The sequence below is a fragment of the Hemicordylus capensis genome, chromosome 3 (assembly GCF_027244095.1).
Source record: "Hemicordylus capensis ecotype Gifberg chromosome 3, rHemCap1.1.pri, whole genome shotgun sequence".
Lineage (NCBI taxonomy): Eukaryota > Metazoa > Chordata > Lepidosauria > Squamata > Cordylidae > Hemicordylus > Hemicordylus capensis.
This window is the reverse complement of record NC_069659.1, coordinates 323,943,151-323,960,777: the sequence shown is the minus strand read 5'-3', so window position 1 is coordinate 323,960,777 and position 17,627 is coordinate 323,943,151. Positions and strand designations below refer to the sequence as shown.

General features: G+C 43.8%; 1 protein-coding gene across 3 annotated transcripts in view; it reads left to right on the top strand.

Annotated features, from left to right (window-relative positions):
• The window catches only part of PLCH1 (phospholipase C eta 1), a 204,264-nt gene that overhangs the window by 12,380 nt on the left and 174,257 nt on the right, over positions 1 to 17,627 (top strand). For all 3 annotated transcript variants that reach the window (XM_053309997.1, XM_053310000.1, XM_053309998.1), the window contains exon 2: positions 14,257 to 14,374. In XM_053309997.1, the coding sequence (XP_053165972.1) occupies positions 14,296 to 14,374 (79 nt within the window). In that variant the 5' untranslated portion in view covers positions 14,257 to 14,295. The remainder of the gene's footprint in view (positions 1 to 14,256; positions 14,375 to 17,627) is intronic.

Here is a 17,627-nt window from a genome sequence, read left to right as displayed (position 1 = left end):
CCAATACACCACACAAAACAGCTGGTCAAAAAGGTCAAGTGACTGTAAGGAGATAGCACACACTGACATGAGGTAAGAGACTCAGCGTATAGGTGTTTATATATCAATGCCAGAAGCCTCTGAGCCAAGATAGGTGAGCTGGAGTGCTTGGTTGCTAATGAAAACATAGATGTAGTGGGCAGAACGGAAACCTGGTGGAGCAGTGAGAACCAGTGGGACATTCCTGGGTACAAACACTATAGAAAGGACAGGGAGGGGCAGTTTGGGGGTGGAGTAGCACTGTATGTTCAAGAAGGGATAGAATGCAACAAGCTAGAATACCTAGAAGGACTGGAGTCCTCCACAAAATGATTATGGGTGACAATACGAGGACTGAAAGCAAATGTGTTACTAGCGATGTGCTATTGCCCTCTGGATCAAAATGCTGAGAGTGACCTAGAGTTGGAGAAGCAAATCAGAAAGGCATCAAAGAGACAGAATTGTAATAATGGGGTGACTCCAACTACCCACACATAGACTGGGTAAACTCACATTCAGGTAATGACAAAGAGGCCAGATTTCTAGACATGCTAAATGACTGTGCCTTAGAAAGGTTGGTTGCAGAACCAACCAGAGACAAGGTGACCTTGGACTTAATCCTGAGTAGTGTCCAGGACCTAGTGCGAGATGTCAGAGTTGTAGAACCATTAGGGAACAGTGACCATAGTGTGATCCAATTCAGCTTATAGGGAATAGAGCATTGCCCAGGAAGTCCAACACAGATGTGTTGGACTTCAGAAGAGAGAACTTGTCAAAAATGAAGGGATGGGTAAAAAGGAAGCTGAAAGGAGGATAAAATCACTCCAGAAAACATGGAATTTATTCAAAACCACAATAATAGCAGCTCAGTTGGAATGTATACAAAGAAGAAGGAAAAGTACCACCAGTGTTCTCTCTAAGTTTTTTCCATCTGTGTGCGGAATGAGTTTTGTTCTGGGTGGCAGTATCAAGGCAGTGTGTGCGCACATGCATTCAGATGGGGCCTTCCTCATTTAACCTGAGCGGGATCTAAAATTAACGGAGTGGACATAAAAAAAACTTGTGTGCATGTGCACAAGTGGGAACACTAGAGGGAACACAGGGTGCCACCAAGTTGAGGAGGATGCCAGCATGACTAACAAGTAGAGTCAAGAAGGCTATAAAAGGGACGAAGGCTTCTTTCAAAAAATTAAAGTCCTACCCAAATGAAGAGAACAAAAAGGAACATAGTCTCTGGCAAAAGAAATGCAAGGAGACAATAAGGGATGCAAAATGAGAGTTTGAGGAGTGTATAGCTAGAAGTATCAAGGGGAACAACAAAAACTTCTTTGAATATATATCAGAAGCAGAAAACCTGCAGGGAGGTAGTTGGATCCTCAGATAATGAGGGTGTGAAAGGGATTATTAAGGTGGATAAGGAGACTGCAGAGAAGCTTGAATGAGTTCTTTGCATGTGTCATCACAGTGGAGTATAGTGACTAAAGGAGAGAGTGTCATCCACATACTGATGAGACCTCAGACCAAAACTCTGGATGACCTCTTCCAGCGGTTTCATGTAGATGTTAAATAGCATAGGGGAAAGAATGGAACCCTGTGGAACCCCAAGCACAGTTGAGGAACCGCAAGCACAAACTAAGGGGTTGAGCAGTAGTTCCCCTAGCACCAACTTTTGGAAATGGGACTCAAGATAGGAGTGGAACCATCTCCAAGCAGTGCCTCCCACACCCAGCTCGGTCAGTCAGTCTAAAAGAATACCATAGCCAATCATATGGAAAGCCACAGAGAGATTCAAGAAAATTAACAGGATTGCACTCCCCTTGCCCTCTTCAGGTCATCCCACAGGGCAATCAAAGAAGTTTCTGTTCCAGTGCTATGTCTGAAGGAGTGTTCCCTCTAAAGCGTGCACGTGTGCATGCACTCACACATTTTTGATGTCCGCTCAGATCCTGCTCAGGTTGAATTGGGAGAGCCCCATTCTGAATGCATATGGAGGTTGCAGAGAAGCTAAATAAGTTATTTGCGTCCATCTTCATGGCAGAGGATACTGAGCATATACCTGTTTCTGAACCAGGAATGCCAGGTAATTATTTCTGCATACACTTTGACAGGATGTGATGCAATTAGTGCATTATTAAATCAGTAGTGTTTTGATACTTGTGCAGTTCAGGTGTGCTAAACTCTTGGGCTCATCTCTTTGGATCAGCAGATATTCCTGTTCACGAGTTGGCTGCAAAGTTCTTGTGTCTGTGTATGGTGGAAATCCTGAGAGGGATACCTTGAATTCACTGCAGTATGGGCAATACTTGAAGAAAATTATCACTGCAAGGAATGAGTTTGACACTGCTTTTTTGCGTCTAATAGAAAATTTAGTGCACTACCATCTCTTGTATGTCCATTTCCAGTGCATTATTTGGAAGACACTAGGCATGAATGTTCCTGACCCAAAACAGTTTGTCCGGAAAAGTGTGAATGGTGAACTGTATCCCATAACCACCAACCTTGGCCTGGTACCTAACACATTATTGGAACTGATCTGTATCTGCAAAGTATCTGTCGCTGAGCTATGTACTAGAAGTTTCAAATGCAGGCAATATGGCATACTGTGCTCAGCTGTTAGCAAAAAACTGTTGCAGAAAGGATTGTATGAATGTTGGCACTGCAGAAGACTAAAATGAGACTAACAGTTATATTAACCAGCTGTACCAGTGATCTTCACTATGTTTCAAGCAGGGCCCACTTTGGCAAAAAACCTTCAAGTGAGATCCAGTGTTCCCTCTAAGAGGGATTCCCAGATGTTGTTGACTACAATCCCCAAGCAAAAGCCATTGCAGCTGGGGATTCTGGGAGTTGTAGTCAACAACATCTGTGAATCCTTGTTAGAGGGAGCACTGGTGAGAGCCATTTCCTACTGTGCTGACCTCACAGTGCTGCACTTTTCTCAGTGTTGGCAGGGCCCTTTAAGAGAGACAGAGCCCTCTCTTAGGAGCTCTATGGACAATGCTTTGGGAAAGGCTACATTTCCCAACACTCTATGTATGCTTTCCAAGGTGGTGCAAGGACTCAAGAGGGCTACCTTTCCCTTAAAGGATACCTACCAGCAGCATGTTGGGCAAACAGCAGCCCTGCACAGTGGAAACAGTTTACTCCACATGATGCCGGGGTGCTATGCAAGATATTCAGCTTTGTCCAAAGCTTTGCACAAGCTCAATAAACAGTTAGTCAAGTAGATGCTTTTAGCATTGATGGGGGTCGGCACTGACCCATGGGCCTTGCACTGAGATATAAAGGTAAAGTTGTGCCATCGAGTCGGTGTTGACTCCTGGCGATCACAGAGCCATGTGATTTTCTTTGGTAGGATACAGGAGGGGTTTACCAGTGGCTCTTCTCATGCAGTGTGAGATGATGCCTTTCAGAACCTTCCTGTATCGCTGCTGCCTGATATAGGTGTTTTGCATAGTCTGGGAAACACTGATTGATTGATTAAGTGCTGTCAAGTTGGTGTTGACTCTTAGTGACCACATAGATAGATTCTCCCCAGGATGATCTTCAACTTGGCCTTCAAGGTCTCTCAGTGGTGCATTCATTGTTGTCATAATCCAGTCCATCCACCTCATGCTGGTCATCCTCTTCTTCTCTTTCCTTCAACTTTTCTCAGCATTATGGACTTCTCAAGGGAGGTGGGTTTTTGCATAATGTGTCTGAAGTATGATAGTTTGAGCCTGGTCATTTGTGCCACGAGTGCAAATTCTGGATTGATTTGTTCTATGATCCATTTGTTTGTTTTCCTGGCTGTCCATGGTATCTTCAAAAGTCTTCTCCAGCACCCAAGTTCAAAAGCATCAATACTTTTTCTATCTCGCTTCTTCAAAGTCCAGCTTTTGCATCCCTAGAATGCCATTAGAAAAACCATTGTGTCTGAATGATTCTAATCTTTGTAGGCATAGACACAGCACAGCATCGAAATATCCTTTCCAAGGCCTTCATTGCAACCATACCAAGTGCTAGCCTGCAGCATATTTCTTGACTGCTGGATCCTTTACTGTTGATGGCCGACACTAAAAGGCAATGTCTTCATTATCAATTCTGATCCTGGTTGTTGTGCCCATTGTCATTAGTTTCGTTTTCTTTATCACTGTGCTCCTTGACTTTCATTACCAGAGCTTGCAGATTATCTGCATTCTCAGCTATCAGAGTGGTGTTGTCAGCACTATACTGTGTACTGAGCACATGATTCAAACATTTACATTCTTAACTACCATTCACATTTCAGTAAAACAAAACATGAGTGGTTAAAATGTGCAATTTGGTGTCTCATGAAGTATTTTTGCATTCACAAGGAGTACAATAAAACCCCTGGCATTTGTTTTTGCATGTGTATATTACAGTGCATTTTTGAAGACCCGGCCATAAAGTCTCCACACACGAGAAAGCTTCATGGGTTCTATTTAGGTTTGAGTTGTTAAACTTTGTTATGGTGCACCTCTTTTCCTCCCCCATAGGAAAACAGTAATTGAAGCCTCTCCTAATACAGCTAAGAGAAAACAAAGGCAGATGGTTTGCCTGGTGGTGCTCACCTGCCGTAACCCCAGGAGCAAACATTTCAACGCCAAAGCAAAGTAGCACAGCCACAGGTCCTGACAGCATCCTGAAGGAGGGACAGGAACCTCAGGGATGAAACCACATCTTCTGACTACTAACAGAAGAGGAAAGACAACTGTCTCGAGCTACTAATTGGGGGATATGTTTGTCTCATAGTTCAGCTAGGGAATACTAGGAGGGATTGGGGAGAAGCCTCCATCTCTCCTGGTGCTTGTCTGCCTCTTCATGCAGGGACCAGACTTGTATTTGGAAACTGGCTGTTACATGATAGACTCGTCAGCAAGCATTTACCCAGAGGCAAATGCTAGCGAACAAAGTATGGTAACACTTGGGTGCAAACAAATGTTCTCCTTTAGTAGCCTCTGCAGGGTGCAAACTAAATGATATGTGGCTCCTAAAGGGTGTGCTATTAAATAGGTTTCTCAGAATTTCTTTAAAATCTAAATTGCATTAGATTTAATGCAAGATTTAATTAGATTGTTTAAATCTAAATTGCATTAGCGGAATCTGAAACCATTCTGCTTTCTAGCCTTAAGGACATTTCCCCTTTCAGGCTAGAGGCAATGGTGACCAGTACAGGTGGATTAGGGTGCTGTGTGGTGGTGGTAAACAGGTCTCGGCTCATTCTCACTGCTCTTGCCCCCGTCAAAGCTGCCTTACTCTCCCTTGCCACTCCTGGTTGTGGCATTAACCCTTAGCATTCATGCTGGTCATTTGCCCAGTTCCCCACCTGGGGTTAACCTTGCAGCCAGACCGAGGCGGAAGAGTAAGGTAACTGGGATGAGGCAAGAGGAGTGAGAACAAGCCTCACTCGAGGTGCTGTTAGTTATTCTCTGCCACAAGATGTGGTGACAGCCAGCAACCTGGATGGCTTTAAGAGGGGTTCAGATAAATTAATGGAGGAGAGGTCTATCAATGGCTAATAGTCTGAGGGCTATAGGCTATCTCCAGCCTCGGAGGCAAGATGCCTCTAAATACCAATTGCAAGGGAGTAACAGGGAAATGGTTTGCCTAGCGAGCAAGAGGTTGCTGGTTTGAATCCCTGCTGGTATGTTTCTATATCAGGCAGCAGCGATATAGGAAGGTGCTGAAGGGCATCATCTCACACTGCGCAGGAGGAGGCAATGGTAAACCCCTCCTGTATTCTACCACATAGTCGCCAAGAGTTGACACTGACTTGAGGGCAAAACAACTTTAACTGTAAGAGAGAGGGCATGCTCTCTGCTCTTGCCTGTGGGCTTCCCAGAGGCATCTGGTGGGCCACTGTGTGAAGCAGGATGCTGGACTAGATAGGCCTTGGGTCTGATCCAGCAGGGCTGTTCTTATGTTCTTAATAGGCTTTTTAAAGTGTTTATCATGTCCCTCCCACATTGCCTTCTTGATTTGAGCTTCCCCCTTCCTTTATTTATTCCTTTTGTCAGTGAATTGGACCCTGTTCTGTATACTTTCATTTTATGAGATGGCCCCAGTGTTATAGAATGACCTCTCTGTTGAGAAGCCCTCCTTGCTTTCAAATGCTTGCAGAACCTTTTTTTTTTTTTTTTGGTCCTGTGGTTGGTCTAGTTGACTTTTGTCTCATTTAAAATTGTGGCTGTGTTTTAATGTTACTGTTTATGGTGGCTTCTTTTTGTGTCATTTTGCACTTAAATAAGTGCAACCTTAAAATGCATTAGATGAGTATTTAAGGGTGCATGTTCAGAGTCAGTGTTGCAGAGTGGCAACCAATGCAGGAGTGGACTGAAATACAATGTAGTATAGTGGTTAGAGTCCTAGACTAAGACCAGGGAGATTTATGGCAAATTGTCATCTGTACATGGAGATTACTGGGTGACCTTGGCCAGTTACTGTGTCTCAGTGTAACTGACCTTGTAGGTTTCTCTTGTGAGGACAAATGCAGAACTTTGGGAGAACTTTCTATGTTGCCCTGAGCTCCTTGGAGGAAAGGTGGAATAATAATAATAATTATTATTAATAAACGATGTAGTGATAACTATGATTGGCAAGTAAATGTCCATAGCCTTCCGAATAATGAAGAGTAAACATGATGCCATCTAGTACCTAAAACTCACTAATAGGCTAGGAAAATCTAACACTCAGAAGAGGCCAATGAACTCAACATTTTCATGGCTCAGATTTGAACACAGTTATCCTGTCAATAATCAGAATCTTTTAAAGGTTTTTTGGCTTAGTACTCAGAAGCACTCCACAAAATGGCTTAACAGAAATCTCACATTTTGCATCACTACTTGGAAAGAAGTAAGTGTGGGGTTAATATTTAAACTTGCTATGCAAAGCATTGCATCCTGCAGAATGTAATGCAATAAATAGAACTGTTGGTAATATCTCTCTTTATTTCTGAATCCCAGCTAATGATTAATAGAAGTGTAGGCTGTTCTATTGTATTGCTAAATCGTTTGTAGTATTTTCTCATTGGGACAAATAGATACACCTTTTAAAAGGTGACCTGGGATATTCAAATGATTTTTCCAACTTGTGCATTGTATTTTAATCTTCATTTTCTAATGGATTAGTAGTATTGGCCCACTTTTGTCAGTTATGATACAGTATAAATCTTATAAACAACCTCCTAATCTTGTGTTAAACTGCAGAACACAATCCTTTGAATATTTAATAATAAAGTAATACAGTTTGATAATATAATGAGGTGACTTAAGGATCCTAAAGTGCTGTAAAATTTTAACATTTACAGAGAATGCTCATATAGCAGTGTATTTTTAAAATAATGAAAAACTTTCAAATTTAAGTAGACAAGTTAGGTGTTTTCAGGCAGAAATTCATCAGGTGCAAGTGGGGAAGCTGCATCTGTTCTGCTTGGAAGCATCCCTCCTTAGCCCAATGTGCACTTAGACCAAGGCTTGATGTTGGCTAATGTAGCCTCATTTTTAAAGCCAGCATAATCTATGAGAATGTACAAAATCTTTACTGCTTACAGTAAAGAGATACCTTTTAAAGTGATTCTCCTCTTATATTTAGCAGGGGGAGAGCAACTGGCCCTATCCAACCCCAGCACAGCATCTCTCCAGTGGCTGTGGCTGTTATCTACCTTATGCTTCTTTTTAGATTGTGAGCCCTTTGTGGGTAGGGGCCCATCTATCTTTCTTTCTTTCTTTCTTTCTTTCTTTCTTTCTTTCTTTCTTTCTTTCTTTCTTTCTTTGTAAACCGCTTTGAGAACTTTGGTTGAAGAGTGATATATAAATGTCCATAGTAGTAGTAGTACATGATGCAGAAGTTAAAGTGTCCACCTTAACTTGCAATTTGCATGCTTTTTAGCATGTGAATGAAAACTGTAAGCACCGAAATTCTCATCTGAAATGAAATATTTTTTTGACTATCAGTATCTACATATTGGTTGAATAATAGCCAAAGAGTAATCAAAGTAACAATATCCTGCCTAGACATAAATGGATGAGTGTATCTATCTATCCTGATAGGACTAGCGGGGGGTACTGTCCTCGTCTAACACATTCCTTTTTAGCACTTGTGGTATTAAAATGGCCACTGCTTTAGTTGCCAATGCTAGGCATATAGAGCTTCTATCACTAAGATGGACTGACATCTGTTGAAGGTAGTCACCAATAGGTGGCTTTTACATTTAATACTGAAATCTCAGTTGGTGTGTGATTCTAGTCTTGGCTGGTTTGTTTGTTTTCTGTGGATAGACAAGAAAGGTGATATCCTTGGTCATTGGTAAAAGGTGTAATCTGGCCTCTTTTGAACTCTTGAACTAATAGAAGGACAAATGACTACACTTTTTGATCTCGGCAATGTGTTGCTCTTCGATTGTGAACATGGGGCACTTCTACTGTGTAGCAAAATATTGACCCAAAGAATGAGTCACCCTAATTGCACGTGTGCTGTGCTTTTGTGTGTTTGTTATTGTGGTTGAGCGGTACAGGCTTGGGCTTTGCTAGTGGGGGAAGGGAGCAGTAAACAGCCATCTGTGCCAATCAATAGGATTCCCTGCTAGCCATCCAATGTACTTTACTGGTGGAGTTCAAACAAAAGGTTGGAGTTGCAAGAGGCGTTGAAGGAAAATGAGATTAGTTATTTCCTCTCCTGGTGGACCTCTCACTTTAATGCAGTTAAGCTCTTTGGACCTTTGCAAAGAGATGAGACAGGGATTATTCCTTGGCCTTTTCTGCCATCTTGGTGAGAATGGTTCTCTGTGCCTGTGCAACAGCATCTCTGAGGTTAAATGCTACAACCAAGTGTTTCTAGAAAGGCAGTTCATTTGAAACAGTCCAGTGGGCTAATGGCCCTGCCTCCATAAACTGGTGCACCATGTACCTTTACATAAACATCATGGTTTGATAGAATTGTCTGTTGCCATGTTGGAGTAAAAATGTTCTCTGTTAGTGAAAGAAAAAGGGGAAACCCAGCTGTGGACTGCAGTTCTCAAAGATACTTGGAATGGAGGAGTGTGTTCACATATTGGCCAAATTTGCCATGAAATGCCTGCGAGCTATCGAGGAGTACTTCACACACAATTTGAGTTTTTCATTCCACGTTAGAGTGTGGCCCAATTTATATCTGGGGTTAAAAAAAAATCTACTTTTTGCATCTGGTTTCCCCCCCTGGCAACTTTGAACTCACATTAAAGCCTGCTGTCTGGGAAAGCTCCAGAGGAAAAAGTTCTATTTTCTCAAGCTTTTAGAAATATTTTCATTGCTGTTTCAGCTGCTGTTTTTTTTATCATATGCCATTTTGCATATTTTTAAGAGAAAAGCAGTCTGTAGAAATTTTTAAAATACGACTAGTACAGGCTATAAAGAGCACACTCTGTTGGTGTGTAAAGAGCTGCTCAGGCTATCAATTCAAAGTGCTGGTCTTGGCTTTTAAAGCCTTAAACAGAGCACAAGGTACTAGAGGGGCCTCCTGCTCTGTAAAAGACGGGTCAGTCACGAAGTTCTTCTTCCACAGCTCTGTTCACTTCGTCTCCGCTTTCAGAGGCATAGCTGTTTGTCATTGCTCAGCAGGGCCTTTTCCAGTTGTGGCCCCCCTCACCTTTGGAATTCTCTTCCCCTGGCAACCTATCAGACTCCTGCCTTCACAGATTAAGATATCTCTGTTATCTCCTTGCCTCTTATTGTTTCATTTGTTGAAATTCTTGTGGTTGTAATAAGTTTGTCATTTCAAATGCTTGAAAAGCTCAAGAGCCTTAGACTGAGGATAGAAAAATGGTAATAATTAAAACTATATTTATTTTTACATTTATATGCCACTCTTCCTCTGAGGGCCCAGAACAGTGTACATGTTTTTTATCTTCACAACAACCCTGTGGGGTAGGTTAGGCTGAGAGATAAGTGACTGGTCCAGAGTCACCCAATGAGTTTCATGGCTGAATGGGAATTTGAACTTGGGTCTCCCAGGTCTTAGTCCAACACTCTAACCACTACACTGAGCAAACTCACCTCTCAGATGTAGAATTTGCATAACTGCAAACATCAGTTTATAGCAACATACAACCAAATACACTCCTATATATGTTGGCTACTTGCAAGTAGCAGATGCGGGGTGCTTTTTTTAGCAGCTTTGGATTCTGATAGGTGCAAAATAGGTGAAATGACATCGTTACTTGATACAGCTTATATATATGCATGCAAGCTTTTTTATTACACATTCCCAATTGCCATCCACCTCACTTCCCAAGGAAACAACACAAAGAAACGTCTCCAAATATTATCTCAGTACACGGGTTGGAACATGTGGTTGGTATTCCTTCAGGTATCTGGGTCCCAAGCCATAGGACATTAAAGGGAGGAACCAGCATTTTGAACTTCACTTGGTAGTGGATTGGCAACCAGTGGAACTCTTTAAGCACTGAAGGAATATGTTCCCAGCAACCAGTCCCAATTAGCAGTCGAACGGCTGTATTCTGAATTAACTTCTGTTTAAAGGCAGCCCTACAAGCAATGCATTGCAGTAATCAATCCTAGAAGTTGCCAGAACGTGGATAACTGTGGCAAGGTTGTCCCTGTCCAGAATACGCTGCACTTGGCATACCAGCCTCTGCTGGTAAAAGGTGCTCCATGCCACAGAGACCACTTGGGTCTCTAAAGGCAACATGGGGTCCGCCTCTGGCAAGCAAGAAGCACTTCCTGTGGCAGTGGAGTAGGAGGTGTCATCAGCTGTTAGCTCAGCAAGATCATTCTCTCCAATCTCTCCAATCCCCAATAGCAATGTGACCCCCACTCCTGCCTGCCCGGTTGAGACTGAGGAGGAACAGGAACTACTTATGCCTCCTGGACCTTCTCAGTCCTGGATGGACAGTGGTGGTGGTGGCCTCCAGAACGAACCAGCAGCCTCAGTACCACCACCAACAAAATGGTCCTGAACCGATAGGAGCCTGGTTTGGGACCACTTTGAGCTCTGCCATGGTGAGCCACACCATGCTGCCTGCATCTATTGTGTTCAGTCCCCCCCCTCCAGTTTGGAGTGGTTTTCTTTCTTGGAAATTCTGGCCACTTCTTTGTCTTAAGAAAAGTCTTTGTCTTTTGAGAAACCACATTTTTTTGGACAAACTCCATTGTGGAAGGAAAACAGTACATGCCTTAATCCCTCTGAATGCATGCTTTTGAGAGTTTGACTTTAAAAAATATCTTTCCTAACAGACCCTTTTTTCAATGAGATGGATTTTGTACAGCCTCCTTCCAATTTGTAAAAATGCCTTGAATAAAATGATGTGAACAAAGGAAGCCTTGTGGAGAGAAATCTAATGATCAGCTTCTTAATGAGTTATATGTTAGTCCTTGAAAATAATAGTTACAATTGTTTGCATTGTTTGGGGCTGATGCCACAAAACGGTAGACAAACATTCAAAACGGCTACAGGCTCTGAAGGCTAATTGTTAAGGATTTTCAGCTGGTTGAGTGCAGGCACCAGATTTTCAGCTCTATATAGATCTTTCACTTTATTGACCTTGCTTATTATGCATTTTCACTTTAACTGTCATTATTAACTAGCAAAATACTAATCACTGGCCTAGTTCAGACCATTGTGAACTTGAGCTTAAAGAGTTCCAAACCTGCAGGAGTTCCCTCCTTCTCACTACCGGTAGGAGCTGTGCTGGAAGAGTCCTGGCTATTTAAACCACAGTTCCATGCGTTGTCTGATCTTGGGAGCTGTGACTTAACTACGGTTTACAAACTGTCAGGTTATGAAGTTGTGATTGGCAGGCTATGTTTGGAGGAAATCACTGTGATTGAGTGTGTGTGAATGTAGGGCTTGTATATTGCAGGGGTCTGGGTGAAGGGTTCGTTGTACTGCTGCGTGCTCTGTGCAGAGAAATTGCACCCCCTGAGGAATCCCTATCAGTGAGAATGGAGCACAGGCTGTTGAGGATAGAGTGGCCCCAACAATGGGCCCAAGGTCAGCTCTTTTCTTTATTCCATAGGAGTGAATGGCAACAATTCATTTAAATCGGAGGAAATAAAAGGGTGCACTTCGGAACACCATTGGGTTGTGGGTGGCTAAACATGCTTCTTGAAGCCTCTGAGAATCCATCCTGAGAAGTAGTTGTGCCATTCTGTTTCTGTGGCAGAACGAACCCTGGGGTCCGTTTCTTGATCATAGCATCTACTTAAGAGTTTTGTGTCCTGCATTGCCATAATGTCTCGAGGTAGCTAACAGTTCAATATAAACAAAGAAATCAGCAAGGCATTATAACACCGATAAAAGCAAAACAGCAGATAAAAACACAGCTGATCAATTGGGGGTGAATAAAAATACCGTAAGCTCTCAGAGAGACCACTAAAGGCCAAGAGAACGGGACGAACTGTGCCTGTTGCCTAAAAGATAACAATGAAGGTGCCAAGTGCACATCTCTTGGGAGAAAGTTCCATGATTTGGGTTTCATCACTAAAGAGGCCCTTTCTGCATCTGCTGCCTGCATTGCCTCAAAAGGTGGGGCACTGGGACATGGATCTCCTAGAGATTACCTTAACTCATGGACAGGTTCATATAATGGCTATGTTAGATACTGAACATAGCCAGGCAGCATTTTTGGAAAATGCTACCTGTTCTATGTCCACGGATAGCTCAACAGGTGAAGTTGAGAGGTCTCAACATGTGGATGGGAAAGTATTTGGATTTGGTAGGCAGTGGGGAACGTTTTGGGACAAGCTGAACCTGGACAAAGGGATGTTTTCCACTTCAGTCACAATGAAACGAGACTGCTGGTGCTTAATTTTTAAACTGGTCCCTGGGGTAGGGGGAAGCAGCCAGGAGCTGGGCTGTGTCTGATTCAGGGCGGGCGAAATCCTAAGGTATGAAGCTGCATGTGTTTTGGATCATTAAAAAGGGATAAGGGAGAATTTGGACATGAGAGTTGGGGAGGATATGACAGCCCGTCAAAGAGATCAAAAGGCTGCAGGGGAGAAGGTGCAGGCCAAACAACATCTGGAAAGGGAAACAATGTATAAATGTTTATATGCAAATACTAGAAGTCATTGAGCCAAGATGGGGGAGTTGGAGAGCTTAGTTGCAAATGAAAACGGATACAGTGGGCATAACAATAACCTGAAAGAATGGAGAAAGACTTTGGGATATGCTTATTCTCTAGAAAAGGGTGGAGTTGATTCCCTGTCCTTGGAGAGATTGGAACAGTGAAGAGGCAGTGAGTACCTCCTTCTGAGGAACATAAAATCCACTTTTGTGGTTATACAATTATATTCTGATCTATCTTATGAAGTATGTCATTTTTATAGTTGAACACCATTGTGTACCTTCCATGTCTTTGGCATACTGGCTTTTCTTTTCCTACTTAGGTACCTTGATGATGGACTGAGAAAAAAGGCACCTTTTAAAACTGGTGATTCTCTTTATTTAGCAGGGGGAGAGCAACTGGCCCTAGCCATCCCTGGCACAGCATCCCTCCAGTGGCTGTTGCTGATGTCTATCTTATGTCTCTGCCCACACCCCACTCCAGATTATTCATTCATTCATTCATTCATTCAGTTTCTAGACCACCCTTACAGAATTGCTCAGGGCGATTCACAAATATCACAAAACAGTTAAAATCAATCAATGATTGGGAACAAAGATTTTAAAATACAATAAAGCAGCTAAAAAAAAATCCTTTGGGGACAGGGAGCTATTTTTATTTATTTATTTATTTGTAAACAGCTTTGGGAACTCTTGTTGAAAAGCGTTCTATAAATATTCATATTCTTAATTACTGACCCCAGAAGTGACTGATGCGCAGACAAAAACTGTGGAACTATTAAAGCGAAGGTATAGTGTGTCATCAAGTTGATGTCAACTACAGGTGACCACAGAGCCCTTTGGTTTTTCTTTCGTAGAATATAGGAGGGGTTTACCATTGCCTCCTCCCATGCAGTATGAGATGATGCCTTTCAGCACCTTCCTGTATCGCTGCTGCCTGATATAGGTGTTTCCCATAGTCTGGGAAACTTACCAGCAGGGATTCGACCCGGCAACCTCTGGGTTGCTATTCAAGTCACTTTCCCGCTGTGCCATTAGGTAAAGCAGGGTATCTTTTTCTACAGAAATTAATACAAAATATTTTTATTTGGGCTAATACTATTAGAAGATTCTCCCTTTCTACAGAATGATCACTTCCACCTTAACAATACCTTGATCTCCTCTTTAATTTCACAGGATAATTGTATTTGATGCTGAGAAGAAAGTCTCCTAACAATGAGTTACTGGAACCTGGATAAGAGAAGCTGTCTGCAGTACTGCAGGCATTTTTTGGTGGACAATGGTGTATTTCATGGTAAGCTGTATGTTACGTTATCTTTTTAGTTTCTGGCATCTCCTGTTTCTTACCTAGCTGAAATTGCACTGCACAGCAGAAATTACACAGTGGTGCCTCTTTAACGAATGGTACTTATCTCCCTACAGAGAACCGGTTTGAAACTGAACTTACTTATGGAAATGTGATTCTCTCCCCCACCTCACAGATTTGCTACACTTTGCACAATGTTAATCAAAATACAATAAACTAATATGAGTAAAAGAAAAGGGCACAGATGTAATGTTTAATATTGATTTCTTTTTAATCATGCTGTCATTAATCCAATAATAGTTCTTCAAAGCCTTCTCCTAAAGCTGAGGTAGGCAAAGTGAGCACAGTTCTGAATCTCCAGTAATTCCCATGGATAAAGAGGACAATCTAATAGAAAGATCCCCTGGCTTTACCTTATACTAGGAATGATGCAGAAGCACTCCAGTTCAAGAGTATTAGCAAGCTAGCCACCATGCCCTGTATGTCTTATCCCTGGAAGAAGAGATCTCAATTAAGCAGGGGCGTAGCAAGGTTGGAGTGGGCCCAGAGACAAGATTTTACAATGTCCCCCCCCCCCCGAAGCTCAGCTCATCGAGTAAAGAAATCTTAAATGAGGCTGAATAGTGGTTACAAAAAGCATAGTAAAATTTTATATCTATTTATCTATCTATCTGTCTATCTATCTATCTCCTATGTGCCACAATAGAACATCATCCTAAATTATTTAAAAGGTTTTGTAAATTGTGGACGATGCAAGCCATTTAATGGTACTAGAGAAAGACATGCTGTTCTGGTAGCTCCAGGTCTTAACACTCCTGGAGTACTAAGAATACAACTGAAGGAAGCCCGGGCGGGTGTGTGGCTGGGGGAGTCAGTCATGTGACTTGCCTCTGGGGGCCCCCCAAGGCAGTGGGCCCCCAGACAACTGTCTCCCCTTGCCCTATTATTGTTACACCCCTGCAATTAAGGGTAGGGTTGCATAGGAGGAAGGCCTGGAGTTTTCTTTGGAAAAAGTGGTAGGAAAGATTCGCAAAAAAATTCAGAGGCATCTCCTTGAATCTAGGGGTGTGCATGGACTGGTCCGGGGCCATGCAAAAGGCCTCCGGACCGGTCCGGTGGGTGGGGGGGAGTGTGTCTTTAATGGTGGGGGGGTAGTACTTATCCCACCCACTGCTCTTCCCCTGCCCCCTGCTGCTGGACTTTTCTAAAGTGTTCTTGGGGCGGCAGAGTTCCTCCCTGCCGCCCCTGCCCCCGTCATTGTCTTCCTTCCAACAAGCCGAAAAAGCTGGCGCCACACATGCGCCTGTTGCTGCGCACGCATGCCCGTCACCAGCGGCGCACACGCTACATACATCACAATGATGTATGCGGCTCGTGCGCGCTAGCGGAGACAGGCGCACGCGCGCCACCAGCTTTTTCGGCTTGTTGGAAGGAAGTCAATGATGGGGGCAGGGGCGGCAGGGAGGAACTCTTCTGCTCCAAGAACGCTTTAGAAAAGTCCAGCGGCGGGGGGCGGGGGAAGAGTGCCGGGGTGGGGTGGGGTTAAGTACTACCCCCCCCCCCGTCCTTAAAGACACACTCCCTCCAGTGCCGGACCATGCCTCCGTGGCTCCGTGCACATCCCTACTTGAATCTATGAAACGTGAGAGTGGTGGCAGTTGCTCTCTCCTTAAATGGTTCCCTTGATTACGAGGGAGCACAAAATCATCTGCCGAGGCCTTGCCTGAGCTCTGCTGCCTAGATTTGGGTATGCTGATCACATTGTCCATATTGTTCTACTGGTGCTGGAAGTGACCAGTGCAGCATTAGCATTAACATGCACACACCACCTTGTTAAGACCAGTGGGAGGGCTCAGGGAGAACTGGGAGTTATAGATCTGTTTTTTCTCAGGTGGGGTGGTCCTACCAGAGGCTTGCACCACTGCGGCTAGAGTGGCATCCTGTGCTTTGCAGGTGGGTGTGGCTCTCCGGCCTTTTATGTGACATCCTATGCCCCTGGCATTCTGGGGCATTGTTGAACTCCACAAAAACTTCTTCTGCCAGCAATGATATGAGAGCTGGTCTTGTGGTAGTAAGCATGACTTGTCCCCTTAGCTAAGCAGGGTCTGCCCTGGTTGGATATGGATTTGAGACTAGAAGTGTAAGCACTGTAAGATATTCCCTCAGGGGATGGAGCCGCTGCTCTGGGAAGAGCAGAAGGTTTCATGTTTCCTCCCTGGCTTCTCCAAGAGAGGGCTGAGAGAGATTCCTGCTAGGGGTGCGCATGGAACCGGCTGGCCCGGTTCGGTTCGAGTCCAGACTGGACTCAAACCAGACCGGCCAAGTTTGGTCCGGCCCCATCGAAACCACCCTGGTCCGGTCCGCGCATGCACAGATGACCTCTGCAAGGCCATGGGCCATGCCAGGCCTTGCAGAGGCCATTTATGCATGTGCAGCGGTGGCCAAAATGGTTGCCGCGCACAGTTACGAGGCCCGAATGGGCTGAAAAGAGACCTTTTTACCTGGCCGCGGCGGTGATTTCAGAGGCCAGCGGGGGGGGGGGGCGAGGAACCTTTGCGGACACACCCACACACCCGCGGCTTACAGGAAGCCCCCCGAAGGGGCTGCAGGTATCTTTATTTTATTTTTTAAAAGTTTTCAAAAAAATTCACAGATGGAACTGGGCGGGGGGCTGGTTTGGTTTGATCTCGAACCTCCAGACCGGTCCGCACATCCCTAATTCCTGCCTGCAACCTTGGAGAAGCTGTTGCCAGTCTGTGAAGAGCATACAGAGCTAGATAGACTCTAATCTGACTCAGTATATGACAGCTTCCTGTGTTTCTATGATATTAAAGGTGAGTTTCTTGGCAATGATAGAAGCTGAGTAACCCTGCTTTTTCTTACTACAGATAGGATGTCACTTAAGGGCTCTTTGATGCATTACACTGTGTGGTTTGTCACTATCTGTAGACTTGATGTGGAACTCTCTGATGACGAATATACAGGTATTCTTAAAATCCCTGCTTGTCCCATTCACACTTCAGTTTTTGGAGAGTGTATGCCTAAAAATGGAATGTGTGAAGCAGACCTTGTGTCACTGTAGGGTATCATCTTGCATTAGCCAGGGTACACATGTATGTATACTTCTGTGCCGGGGAGCAGGCTAGAATAATGGATCTTGCTAACTACTGGAGTAGGGGGAAGTCATAAACTGTGGTAGACAAGAGGTTTTGACCTTTGCAGGGAATGGAGGTTTATGAGC